Source organism: Lycium barbarum, chromosome 2 (assembly GCF_019175385.1).
Source record: "Lycium barbarum isolate Lr01 chromosome 2, ASM1917538v2, whole genome shotgun sequence".
In the NCBI taxonomy this organism is placed as follows: Eukaryota; Viridiplantae; Streptophyta; class Magnoliopsida; order Solanales; family Solanaceae; genus Lycium; species Lycium barbarum.
In genome coordinates, this window is record NC_083338.1 from 151680748 (window position 1) to 151695607 (window position 14860).

Below are 14860 nucleotides of genomic sequence, written 5' to 3' on the forward strand. Positions count from 1 at the left end.
CGCAGAAGCAAGGTACTTGAACAGTCATTCTTGAACAACTTGATGGCAAAAATCGAACAAATATCTAGAAGTGCCATTTGATAGATTGGACCAATAAATTTGGACATCTACCAATTTAAGAAATGATAAATGCTGAAAATGATAGAATTTGAAAGTAAACGTTCCATGACGTAAACCGAGTGCAAAATGGATTCTACGAGGCCTGGAGCTAACGGGTCAAATGTTTCGTCGTTTGAGACAGAAGATCATACCCATAAAAGAAGGACACAAAAAAGCTCTAGAATTTGCAGTTTGATGCGAGACAAATTGTTCGACACTAATAGATTTGAGTAACTAAGCAAATAACGATAAGAGAATGCCTATTAAAACAAAGTTGGAATGATAAGAGTTAACTTTAAGGATTTTCAAGGCTAGTTCATGTATGCGAAAATTAGGAAATTTCCTCCGACGATTAGAAATTTGTCGGGAGTCATGCTAAGAATGCGAACGATCTCAAAGGTGCTCTAGAGTGGCTAAAGTGCGCAAACCGCGGAATAATTTTTTTTTTTTTTTTGAAGCGAAGATGATGCAAAAATAATTAATGAACAATATGAAATAGTGCGGCAAAGCAAATATGAATTTTACTTTTCTTCTGAAACAAAGATGATGTTAGTAAATATCAAGTAATAACTTTTCACAAATAAATTCAAATAAGAGCCTTCAAATAAATTTAAGTAATGAGCTTGGCATCAGGTGATAATCGCAAATAAGTTCAAAAGCAAGCATATTGCAAATAAATTCAAGTAAACCACTTAGCAAGCAAGCACGCAACTTAAAAGCTTATAACACAAGTATATAAAATAACAGCCACGCGTGTTAATACGTAGGGGACCTCCTTATGCCCGAGGTAGGCCTAACGTGTATTTGAAAGATGAAGGTGCCATTATATGTCATTCCATTTGCTCTTTAATTAATTAAACGAGTCTATGCCCAAAATGAAGTACATAAATATTTTTAAGCTTTATTACATGCCAAATAAGAAAAGAAAAAATATTCCTACAATAAGCTAAGTTCAATTGCGTCCAAGCTTCTTTCAAAACTTGCGATCTTCATGGCTATCTGCATCACACAAGGTTAGTCAAACCCCACCCTCCTAAAGTTTAATTAATTAGAGCAATGGTCGATATTTGGCCCAATCAACTTCAAATAATGCACACATAACATGATAAGCGTCGCTTGGGGTCATGAACCCACTTGAACATTTTGGTAACGTTTACTAATGGACTTAATACACCTTGGGTATTAAGCCTCCTAAGCTCGTGCATGTCCTTAAAAGGGGTTTGGCTTAGCTCTATCTTAGGCTGACTAGGAGTTGTTTTCCTATGACACAAGGCTCCCGCAAGCAGACAACTTGGGAGTGGAAAGTCCGTGGCCGTCGACTGCACCGCCGTTCGACTAAATCCACCAGATCAATCCAACTAAAGGGGTAATTTAGTAGTGCACGGGCGCGAACCGCGAAGCCGCTTTAAGTGTGTGAATATGTGTGAGTTTTCCAGGAGTGGAAGAAATATGAACGGAATGCCAATTTAATAAGAGCAAAAACATATATATTACATAGCAAGGCAAATAAGGCATAAAACAATAATAAAGCCATTTAGAAGCATATAAAGCAAAAAATAAAGAAAACAAACGAACAAAACACCCAACAAAATATTAATTAACCTAAGTCTGTTATGGTTAAGAACCTATGATCCCCAGCAGAGTCGCCAAGCTGTTATACCCTATTTTAACCGGGTTGAAGCGGAGTACAACATTTTGGAGATTCCTAAATCGTTTTGTTTTAAGGAGTCGCCACCTAATTGATTTTACGGTGAATTAGGACACCTAATTATTAACTAAGGTAAAACTAATTAAACCTCCGTTAATAGCCTGCTTAATCAGTGTGATTCTAGGTAAGGGTTTTATATTATGCTAAAGGGAAGGGGTTAGGCATCCTTTAGAATCCGTTAACTTACGGTTATGCGACCAAACTTAGGTTAATTAATCCAGATTGAATATTGTGTTTGAATTTTAAGAAAAATAGCTTGCATATATTACTAAGGTTTCAAAGGAAAATATAATAATGCTATTTGACCTAACTTGAAGAAAAATGTAGTAATTTGCATAAAGGAGATGCTTTTAAAATGAGACTTATAAATGTTGTTAAAGCTTTGAATGAGCATAGTAATGTTACCTTAAAATAAAGACTTATAGGAAATATAATATTTTGCGTAAAAGAGGATTTGAAATACTACTTATAATAAGACTTCTAAAAATACTTCAAATAATGATGCTATTTGAAACGAGACTAATAATTTGCATAAAAGGAGATCTCAAAGTGCTATTTGAAAAAAAAAAAAAAGTTATAAATTCTGCTGATGCTTTAAATAGAAGTAGAATAATGCTGTTCAAAATAAGATTCTCAAAATATGATAATTTGCATATAAGTAGTAGAAAAATGTTTTGACAAATATTTGAAACAAACTAAACGATGATGCGTTAATTGACTTCGCATTTACAAGTATAAACAAGATTATGTTTTATGAACTACATCTGCATAATTTGAATAAATCTTAAAAGATGTCTACAAAATATTCTTTAGTTCCTATTTGCGTGTTAGTGATGTTTTTGAAATTAAGATAATGAAATATAATTCCTTTAACTCAAAATATGAATTTATGCCGTAAATTATTCTAGAAGCCAATATTATAGATTCTATAAATAATTTTAATGTGGAAAGAAGAAAATGAAGCTCATGGGATTAATTATTAGTTCTCTTTAAACTAACTACCTATTACTAAACTAAATCTATTAACTCATTAAGGTTTATATAAACTAAATAAAAACAAACAAACAGTTAGTATACAAATTAAATGCACAAAATAAATAAGGGAGAGATAATTAAAAATGGGCTCAGCCCATATTTTAAGAAGGGCTGCTGTTAAATGGATCTGGCCCATTTGGGCCACTGCTGCAAACACTGTTTCTGCTATATGGGCCTCAGCCCAACAATTTAATTTTTTTTTGCTGCGGAATAAGGACTAATCGGGGATGGCTCGAGATGATTATGTTGGACTTTTAGCCCAACACCGAATGCGGGGAGAAATGAGTCCCTTGGACTCGTATGCGAGTTTCATGCAAAAACAAAAAACGAAAGGAAAGGATTAATAGAGTGAATACGAGACTTATTCTTCAAATAAAAGAGAAAGCAAATAGCCGAAACCAATATAAAATATCACGTTAATAGCAAAACAAGAACTGAACCTTGACATGCTAAATAGAATAATTTCAATATTCAAAACAAACAAAATGATTTATGTATACATGGTATATTTCAAGCTTAATCCATAATGACCAATCTAATCTCCTCAATAACGTGCTTAAACGAAAGTATACCAGCAATATACGCACATAATACATAATTCACACTTGCAACATACAAGCAAGGCAGCCTTTAGACATAGGCAGAATCAAACAGTGTAATATTTATTGTACTTAGGCGTGTATAGAGTTCGGACAAACAGAAAGCACCGAAAGAGTAGTGATGGTATCAAATAAAAACAGAAACAGAGCCTGGTCCAGCAGGTTAGGCGAAACGCAATAATCAAATGACATGGAGAGATCCATGTAAGAGCAAAAGCAAGTTCGAACTCGAGGGCTTAGATTGGAGACAAGGTTTTGATATGGAAGAAAGAAGCAAGGCCACAAACGATGTTCTTATCCTCTTAACAGACCCTGCTTTCTTAAGGATGGATGATATATCAAATGTATACTTGATATACAAGCCTATGACATACCAAAAGCATGTGAAGACAGTATACTTTGTATACCCTGATATATCCCTATGTGTATAACATCTTAATCGAGCAGAAAAGATTAAAATTCCAATTCGGATCAATATTTACTAAAGATGATACACCTTATTACAAATCAGATCTCATCCTGTTCATTTCAGATTTGAGAGAAACTCAACTATCACAGCGAAAACTTCCATTTTTGACAGCATATGCGAAACAAGTGTTAAATTAGAAAAGATGTGTTCTATCTTACCTTTTATTCTTTCATTATTTCAGTGACAATATGAGGTATTTCAAAGAAAGAATGAGGTGGCCATAGACAGGCATGACAATTCAGAATACTAAAAAAATCAGTTATTTAAAAATATGCTAATTGAGCTAAACTTCCAGCATTATCGGATTCATTAAATGAAACTCATTCAAACCTCTTCCAAAGATCATGAAATGGTTACAACAAGATCCCATGGTTTTCAAATACTCAACAAGATTAAAGAAGAACATAAATGAAATACTATATAAATGTTCAATTATACGAAGGCATGAGCATTCAGTATACTCACATGAAGTACATACGGATAGATAGACGAGGCAAGATTTTAGATCCTTTTGACAGATAGTCACACAAACTACATGACTCACTCTAAAGATTAACTGGGGTTGAATTTAGATTCCTGTTGATCCTATTTAGACTCATTAACACCATTTGACTCTCACTTTATTCATGCTGAATAACTGAAACAAGTAGACTCATACCAATACCAAAAAAAAGGAAATTTTCAGGAACAGTTTGTGAATTAGCATAGAAACACTAACAACACCATATTAGGCCAAATTGGACATCCTTCATCATTTAGAGTTATTAACCACCTAAACCATGCTAAATGTAAGTTAATGTTTAGATAGATTCAAACAGTATAACTACAGGTTGTTATTTCCATTGAAAACAAGGTGAAGCACACATATGGACTCTTTAGTTTACCAAAATCCACCTAATTCTCAATCATGACTGATAAACCGATTAGTTTAGATATCTAATGGCCAAACAGGTACTCATATTGAAACTGGACAAGAAACAAATATCATTATGCTTCACCAACTCCATTTTTACAGCGACAAATTGTTCAAATCTATTCTCGATAATCATAATAAGTTCTGAAGCTTAAACTCCAACAATATTCTTCTAAACTCAGATTTATTTCTCCTGTCCTTTAATCCATTTTAACTCAGATAAGCAACAAGATAAAGGATGGCTGATTGCACTATCATGCTCAAACCAAGCAGAATCAAATCATGCCTGAACTTTACTACGTAATAATCAACTAACTAGGCTTACTGTGGTAGTATATTAACACAGGACCCATGTTTAACCTGGACAAATCATACTCAAACAATGCTTAAAGACGTGCTTAAATTAAAACAAGATAGAATAACAACCAATCGTGCTTAACATAATAGGCTATAACATATAAGATATACCATACTGAACTAACCTAACATACCAAAACAAATTAAGACGGAAGCATTTTATCTAATCATACCAGCACATAAACATGCTTTAATCACAAAAACAAAACCACAAATTGAACTAACACAACCACATGCCAAATCACACAAATGATAGCACATAACAACCAGGAAACTAAAAATGCGAAAAATATATAAGAGAGAAGGGGAATTAACGGACCTTCTTCGAGTGCAGCGAAGTGAGTACGGGCTTTCGATCTATGCTCGAACACTACGAATCTACTTCGACCCAAACCCGAATCAAACTTGTATATTCTCGGATCCGACGCAATAAAAAAGGGAAAAAACTAAAACAGAAGATCGATTTGGTATGTTAAATCGATATAAAATGTTACGACTGTTGCGAACTTGATGTTTTCTGGGGGATTTCTGGTGATAGAATGAAAGCTTTTCGATTTCTATCCAATTTTCCGGCTAAAGGGATCAATTTTTTAGGGTTTTGTATGGTTCAGAACTTGGTTCTTGGGAAATTTTCTTAATACCAAAATCCCCGATCTCTTTTTTTCTTTCTTTCTTTCATGGATGATGAAACCCAACTTATAAATTGGTTTCCGCTTGAGTTTCAGAGGAGAGGGAGCAAAGGAGAGTGGAGCGCAGAGGCCACGTGGGGACAGGGCGTGGTGGAACAAGAAGAAGTGGAGAAGACAGAGGGGAGTGGGGGTGTCAGAGGCGTGGGGCGACAGGGTGAAGTGGGGGGTGGCAGAGGGAGGTGGTGGCGATGAAGGAGGAAAATGAGAAGGGAACCCAGGTTCCCTTATTTCGGACGGGAATTGGGCCTCCGGGTCAGGTTAAAAATGGGCCAGTTTTGGCTAAAATATGGGCTGGGCAAAATTAAAAGAATGGGCTGGTCCGAAAATGTTGGTTAATTATTTGGGTTGGTAAATTAAAATGATGTCAGGTAAATTAAAATGTGGATTGGTTCTTTGTGAATCGGTCCGAAAATAGTATGAGTTGATTGGGCTACTACATTTAAATGAAAGACCAATTTAAATTACTTAATATAAAATGTGCAATTATTAATACTCGGATAATAAATTATATGCCGTCATAATAGCAGTGCAATAATATTTGAAATTCAACAGTAAGTAAATGCTGTTATTTAATTATGCGAAGATAAATGCGATGCGTGTGCATAAGACGGTAAAAAATGTTGAAATGATAATTATGATAATACTAGTAATAATAAAAAATAGTAACAAAATAATAATAATAATAGTAATAATGGTAGTAATGACGGTAGTAAAAGATAATGACAGGATAATGAAATGCCGGTATTAATAAAAGCTAATTATAATAAAAAATGCAAATAATTATTTTTTAAAGTTGCCAAAATATTAGAAGCGAAAAAATAGGTATTTTGGAGGAAAGCTGGGACAAAATTGGGTGTTAACACACTTCCCGTTACTCCGATTGATCGGTAGTCCGGAAAGTGTGGGGACTATCTGTATACGGTAAAAACCGGATATGAGTCAAACCGGAGAAACGAGGAACCGAAGGAAGAAGAGGACGAGAGCATACATGAAGATTCTAGTTCTGAACCGGAGGAACGCTTGGACCGGAGCTAAGCAGAGGCACCATTTGGTCCGGTTTCTTCGTCACCGGACCGGTCGAGGCCGTTAGTCCGATTATCCATAGTCATTGGTCCGGTAAAGCCGTTGCGCGTGAGCCACGCATCGGTAGCGTCCTGCCATGGTCAACCACCAACCATGCGTGTGCCAGACAGTACGACTTACCTAATCCGCTCAGAGCTGTCCTTCTCTGTATTTTTTAATGATTTGTATTGTGTGAGGCCCATAGAAGAGACACTATAAATAGGGCTCATCCCCCTCCATTGAGGGGGTTTGGCTTCTTCATTCTTCCAAGAACACTTGTAATAGCAAAACATATATGCAATTTCTCTCTCTCTAAGATTGGATTCGGTCCATAGCAATTATATGCATTTCCGTTGTATTTCTTCAAACAAGTATTGTGCGTCCTTTGGCAAACATTAATACACTTCACCAATTGCTTTGTTACATAACGTTCATACATTCCATTTTTCATACGATTTATATCGGGATCCAAACACATATCTTATACCTACTTACAAATTCAATTGTTTATCCAAATTCGGGGTAAGCACTACTCATATCAATATGGTGAAAAATATTATTAATCAAAATTCACATAATTTGATTGTCAAAAAACGATACGTGGCAAGTATTTTAGATGAAGATAGTATTAAATTGAGAACTTGTTTAATAATTTTAATTCTATTTGAGAGAGGTTTTTTTGGGCTTACGCCACGTACACCTCACTGTACTTTCGCCCTTATATTACTCCAATATGTTTTTATTAGGCTCTACTTAGGGACTCTCACTAAAAACATTTTTCTTTTTCAAAATGTTTATGTTAATATTAGGTCCTGTTTGGTTATGACAATTATATACTTTTATCTAGAATGATTTTTCACTTTATTTTTTGTTTAGTTATAACATTTTCAAATCCAACTTGTAGTTGGTTTCCAATTTTAGGAAAAAGCTCCAAATATGTTTTTCAACCACATAGTACAGCTTTATTTTCACCTTCATAAATTTCAAAAAAAAATAAAAAAAATATTTGAAGTCTATAGCTAAACGCCTACTCAGTCTAGTCTATCAACAGTTTATCATGATCATCTCTATTTGTTTGCTTATAGTAATTGATTAGTTTAATTGATCAATTCTTCAGCTTCCAGTGTTCACACTTCCATCTTACGCCATCGCTTTGTCCCCAATTTGTATGACATGTCACTACGCCAATGGCCGATCGCCACCATTACCGCCACCACACCAATTCCAGACTTCCAATCAAGAGTCACCACGTGTAGCTCGCTGGTACCGCAAAAAACGTACACCACTCGCTCGTAGTGGATCAAATCCGGAAATGGAATACCTTCTGTAAAATCCTCGAATATTATCTCCATTTCGCAAAAAAAAAAAATATACTAGTTCTTTTTGTATTCCAGGTTTATGTGGTCATCGAATTTTTCATCTTTTTATACTGGCAGAGATTCTTATTTTTTGCAATTGTGTTTCTCCACTTTCGTTCTCACGGTTGAGAATTTATGATTCCATATCAGAGGAATCAATCCAAGTTGACTAATTTACCAGCTTTTGCCCATTTTGTTTCTGTATAAATACCAGACTAAGTTAAAGAGGTTATTTCAAGCTGAGATCATCTTTTTTCCTGTCAAGGTTAGTACTCAGATTGTTACATTCTTGTTCATTATGTTGAAAAATATGAAATTCTATTAGGCATGCAACTTGCAAGTTTGTCCTTTTTTTTTTATTTCATTGTTTGAGTACATGATCCGATACTCATACATGTGCATGTCATTCTTTCGTTGCTTTAGGGTGTGTTTGGTATTGTGGAAAACATTTTTTCTAGGAAAACAAGTTATTTACAATTGAGGAAGATAACTTCCCTAATATAAGTAGGGAAAACAAGTTGATATACTGATATTCCAAGTTCATTGTCTCCTCCCCATCCACCCAACGCTCCCAACCCCCACTCTTGGACCACCCCACTCCCGCCACCCCTGAACCCCCACTTCCACCCCACCGCTATAATGTTCCTAGATTACATATGCTCTTGGGACAATATTTTTTCGCTTACTTATTAAACACTAGATAACAAGTAAGAAAACTACTTATTTTTCACGGTAAGCATCTTCCTTTATACCAAACACACCCTTAAAGTTGTTGACACTTTAGTAGATTGTTTCGTAAAATCTTGAACCTTTAGTGGCAGCTATACGAGATGGGGATCCTTCTAGTACCTTATCAAATGAATGCAATATGGAGAATTAGTTAAAAAGGCTGCACAAGCCAAATAGGATATTTACACACCCATATCGACATAGGTGAATCTAGGAATTAAACTCTATGGTTCAATCTTTATGGTTCTTAGCATTAAACTAATTGCATTTTTAAACTACTATTTATAGGTATTTTAATAGACCTGCATTAAAATTTATGCTCCCTATCGGAAGTACCTGGTTCAGATGAACCGGTACTACTATCATACAGGTAACATAGACTGGTAGTCCAATTGTTATCTGTGATCACTGTGAATGGTAATTTTCATTTTTATTCTATAGTGAATCTTTGTTTGGTTCTCTGATAATCAACTGTAGTTGCTCTTGCCTTCTGCTTTGTGTAATAGATTTTTTTTGCAATAGTTCTGCTAGTACGTAAAAGATATCAGGTCGTTGCAGGGAGTCATCACTCGTCAGCTAATATTTGCTTTGATTTGAAAGAAATGGATAATGCATCTAGATTCTATAATGAGCTGCATATATGACTCAATTGCATAGGCATAGTGGTATACGTTTATGGCTTCAGGTTGTATCGACTCAAATCTGCTATTTTACCTGTATTGTTTTAGCAGGACCTCTTGGGGCTTATTTTGTAATCTCAGCTTTGATCCATCATGGAATTTGATGAGAGTCAGCAGACTGATCCATGTAAGGCTCTCTTTCCTTTATATATACTTCATAACTGAAAAGAAAGACGGACATTTTGAACTAAAGAAAGGCGGAAGATTTGAACAGAATATTTTCTTACTTCATTTTAATTTTAGCAGTTATAACAGTGAATGATTGGCATGTGCGGGATTTTCTATTAGACTAGTTTTCTTGATAGTTTAATTCTTTACGAGCTCTAGCAATCACTGTATTTCATACGATTTAGTTTTTGAAGGGGGGTTATACTGATGAATGCTAACTGAATTATTGTTTATGTGATTGTAGTGGTTGTAATACGCAATGGAAAAGAAATCATATTGCAGGTGATATTACTTTGCCTCTACCAGTTAGCTTGGAAGAAATTTCAAAGAATTTTTAGTTCATATTTTACAATTTGTTGAAGGCTGAATGTCGATGCATTTCCCATAGGAAATAGTTTCCAACAAAAAGAAATAGAAAATATAATTGAAGTAAACATTCATCCGTTCGAAAAGTTCTGTTCATAAGTAGATAAGTGAAACTACTTTCCATGCAGGCCTTCAACTGGGAATCTCAAAAACATGACTGGTGGAGAAATTTAGATAGAAAAGTTCCTGATATTGCAAAGTCTGGGTTCACAACAGCATGGCTGCCTCCAGCATGTCAGTCATTGGCTCCTGAAGGTTGCAAGTGAAAATTTTTAGTCATTTGAATTAATGTTTCTCCTCTCTTTCAGCTCCTCTTTTGATAATTATTGATCCTCTTTTGTGTTGTTGTCTTTCATGATAGGTTACCTTCCACAAAATCTTTATTCTCTCAATTCTTCATATGGTTCTGAGCATCTCTTAAAAGCTTTACTTAATAAGATGAAGCAGTACAAAGTTAGATCAATGGCGGACATAGTCATTAACCATCGTGTTGGGACTACCCAAGGGCATGGTGGAATGTACAACCGCTATGATGGAATTCCTTTGTCTTGGGATGAACATGCTGTTACAGCTTGCACTGGCGGACAGGTCAGGATGCTGTAACTGAAATCTTTGTTTCAATATGCAGTTTTAGACATTTATTTATCCTTTCATCTGCATCTACTTGATCATAGAATTAATGAATACAATTTTCTCTAGTATATGATGTTTTTTTCTCGTATACTCTTGTAGTTTGGCTAGAGTGGCATAGATGATAGACCCCTCTACTGGAAAAGATCAAGAAGCTCTGACACTAACATTAGTGAAAACATGATTTTATCTAAACATATTAAGCTCAGTTTATCTACATTTTGATTAATATGCATTCACTAATGAATTATGATTTCTTCAGTAAGCTTCAAATTACAGGAATTCAAATAAGTAAATTAGCTTGACCTTATTAACTTTATAAAAGTTTCTCAGTGGCAAAATGGATTTATTTATGTCTCCTTTTTTTTTTTTTTTCAATTATACTCCTTGATCTTTTTGCAATATAGTTTGACACCTCAATTAATGCTTAAACTCCTCTTTAGTTCTATTATAATATGTTATTGACTTTTAACATCCATAACCAATAGAGGTCACTGTAATGCTCAAGTAGCATGCGGGCCTTGCAATTAGCCATTCTCTCCTTGACTAGAGGTTTCTCGAGCTGAATTATCTGCACAATCTAAAGGCTTAGTGCTAGGACACCTCACTTAAAAGATGGGGAACAGGGCCTTGGCTTAAGGTTTATGTTAGTCCAATGCGTGGTTACTGCCTTGAGTTCTCAGCGAAGCAAATCTGACATTCTTTTATCCTTCTATTGTAGATTAAACTCATTTCGATAAAATTTTCAGTATCATAAGAATTGTCATCTTTTGCAACATTTGTTGGCTATTTTTACATATTATCGAATATCAAAGACTACAACTTTGAGTTATTATCTTGAATTCGTGTGGCTTCAGTTCCAGGCTTCCTTCATCATTAGTTATTTTTCTTCTGGAATTTAGTGTCTAATATTGAGTGGCTTATACTGATTAGTCTAGTAACTGGTGTTCTGTAAATTAGCTTATCTCTGCAGCGAATAAACTTTCGGGGAATCAACTGTATGTGTTGTCTGAAAATAGATACTATGGATAAGTGGTGATCAATGATTGTCAATTTTAAATCATTTTAACTAAATTTTTATGTATTTTCATATTCTAAGTAGAACACCAACGGAGTGTACTCTCATAATTTTAAGGATGTCTTCCAGGGTAACAATAGCACTGGAGACAACTTTAATGGAGTTCCAAATATAGATCATACACAACCCTTTGTCCGGAAAGATCTCATTGACTGGATGCGGTGGCTAAGATCCTCTGTTGGCTTCCAAGATTTTCGTTTTGATTTTGCTAAAGGGTAAATCTGCACTTGCTTTACAACTCTATGTAAACCCACCCCCCTACAAGGCAGGATTTTCATTCTTATCTTTCACTTGTGTCTTTCCATTTGCAAAAACAGCTGACTTTTCCTTTCTCTTTCAACTGTAGTTATGCTTCAAAATATGTAAAGGAATATATCGAAGGAGCTAAGCCAATTTTTTCAGTTGGAGAATATTGGGACACTTGCAATTACAAGGGCCGCTATTTGGATTACAACCAAGGTATTATGCTTCTAAAATAAATGCGTACAACCAACATTTTGCTGCAACTTTTAAAGCATCTCTCCATGTAGCTGGTGAGCCCTCGTTTACTTTATGGTGAGAGAATGAGTGGCACCCACTCAGAACTGTATACAAGACTCAGTGTTTGATTTCTTCCACTTTCGATGTAACTTAAATATATTCACCTTTCTAACAGTTAGCTGCATCAGTGTTGAATTTCTTTAAGCAAGGATAGACAAACAAGTTTTAGGAATCTCCTTTCATAACAAAAGAACTTATTGATGTGAAAATGCCCTTATGCTATGTCATAATTAAAGGTCTTTCTTTATCTATATATTAAGGCTGCTTTGTTTGTTATACACAGATAGTCACAGGCAAAGAATCATCAATTGGATTGATGGCACGGGGCAACTTTCAACTGCATTTGATTTTACCACAAAAGCAATCCTTCAGGTATCCATTTAAAACATGGGATTGCGTCGTAGTTGATAGATTGACTATTAAACTTAAGATCCTAGTAAACACAATGTCCCCTTTTCATCCGATATTTAGAATGTAAGTACACGTTTTCAGCCCAGATTTAGTAATGGTAGCAAATCCAAATGAATTTTGATAGCATGTTTACATTTCTTGTTTGAGGAATTTATTCAAAGATTTGTCTGTGATTAAGTGAATATATACCATAAATTAGTGCTAACCTTTTATATCATGTATATGCATTGGCAGGAAGCAGTCAAAGGAGAATTCTGGCGTTTGCGTGACTCTAAGGGGAAGCCACCCGGAGTTATGGGATGGTGGCCTTCAAGGGCTGTGACTTTTATTGATAATCACGACACTGGATCCACTCAGGTTCTTGATGTTGTCTGATTTCCATTTGGCTGATTATTAGTCTCTGCTTTGATTTGAATGCTTGATTTCCTATGCTACACAATCATTCTACTGTATAATTTCATTATTGCTTTAACATAGGTTAATGAATTTGCCATTGTATTCTCTCTCTTGGTAGGAATGCCATATGCTAGAGTATGATGTGATTTACTACCATGTTGGATCATTTACTCTGATATTTTTCTTATCATGGAAACTGAACTTATGTTCCCTTATCAGTCGACTAACTTAATGATCTCACCTTGCAGGCGCATTGGCCTTTCCCTTCACGTCATATTATGGAGGTATTTCAACACCCATCCTTTACATTTAAATACTTGACTTGCGAGCTTATTCTAACTTGGTTATTCTATTTCCTTAAGTTGTTGCAGTTGACTCATTTCTCCTATGCTGCAAGTAATGTTTCGTGTTCAGCAGTACTATACAAATGTTTTGGATCTTATTTTCTGGTCTAATCCCTACTCATCACTCCAGGGCTATGCATACATTCTAACACACCCAGGGACACCATCAGTTTTCTATGACCATTTCTACGATTGGGATAATTCTACTCACGACCAAATTGTAAAGCTGGTATGTCAAATCTATTAACTATTGAGACAAAGTGAGTGAACAGTCAAAGTTGGACGATCCTAATGTTTGAAAATGTTCACTTTAGATTGATATCCGGAGGCATCAAGGCCTAAACAGCCGTTCATCTATAAGGATTCTTGAGGCACAGCCAAACTTATATGCTGCAACCATTGGAGAAAAGGTTAGCATGAAGATCGGGGACGGATCATGGTGCCCTGCGGGAAAAGAGTGGAAGCTTGCAACCAGTGGCCATCGTTATGCAGTCTGGAAGAAGTAATCTTACAGCTATTCCCTTCCTCAAAAATATTAGTCGAGATATATAGTATATGTTTCAAGCGCGGGCTAGGATGGAGAGATGATTGTTTTCTCCATTCATAAATTGCAGAATGGGATGTAGTTTTGGTAATAATAGTTGTTGAATGCTATGAAATAAGGGAGTTTATAGTGTCGTATTCATGTAATGAAATCAAAGGGCTAGTTTTCCTCCGCTAATTATAATTTTTCTCATATCAGAAGATTAAAAAAAAAACGAATTTTAAAATGATAATCACGAGTTGCTTCGTTTGAATCTTTGAAAGCGAAAAAAACTGTCACGTTGTACAAGCTCTGTACTTGGTTGCAGATATGAAGTGAGTTTCTCTGCTTTTGGGTTAGATATGAGTCTACAATTGTCTATGTGAAAGTTATAAGGCTTCAAATAATTGAAAATTTCAAGGTTTCAACATTTGTTTGGATCATAAGAATAATACAAAAACCTTTAATCCCAACTCCGACAAGATCTTTTAGAAGTTCTAATGACTCTCGTTAGGGCGGGGTGACAAAATTAGCCTATAAAAACGTGATCTATCCATTGTTGTCTCAATCCAATTCGACCCGCATAATTCAACCTATCTAATAGTTGGACTGATACGTAGTTCACATTGATAAATGAAAAATCTTATCAAAATATTTTTAGAAACATATTTGTTTGCTTGACTATATAGTTTCATAATAATAAAGA

At 35.1% G+C, this 14860-nt stretch overlaps 1 protein-coding gene across 5 annotated transcripts; it reads left to right on the forward strand.

The window, feature by feature from the left end:
• The first annotated feature begins 7831 nt into the window (after window positions 1-7831).
• LOC132628167 (probable alpha-amylase 2) lies at window positions 7832-14410 on the forward strand. 5 transcript variants are annotated; one of them, XM_060343910.1, is made up of 13 exons: window positions 7832-8554; window positions 9750-9825; window positions 10111-10148; window positions 10361-10487; window positions 10594-10820; window positions 11998-12155; window positions 12287-12399; window positions 12764-12852; window positions 13126-13248; window positions 13536-13571; window positions 13650-13683; window positions 13762-13860; window positions 13946-14085. In XM_060343910.1, exons 2-12 carry the CDS (start codon window positions 9792-9794, stop codon window positions 13809-13811), a joined length of 1029 nt encoding a protein of 342 aa, XP_060199893.1. In that variant the 5' UTR covers window positions 7832-8554; window positions 9750-9791; the 3' UTR covers window positions 13812-13860; window positions 13946-14085. The 5 variants fall into 5 exon arrangements, with proteins under 5 accessions (XP_060199893.1, XP_060199894.1, XP_060199891.1 ...); XM_060343911.1 differs by having other exon boundaries at window positions 13659-13683; XM_060343908.1 differs by lacking the exon at window positions 13650-13683 and having other exon boundaries at window positions 7847-8554; window positions 9747-9825; window positions 13946-14410.
• The last annotated feature ends 450 nt before the right edge of the window (window positions 14411-14860 follow it).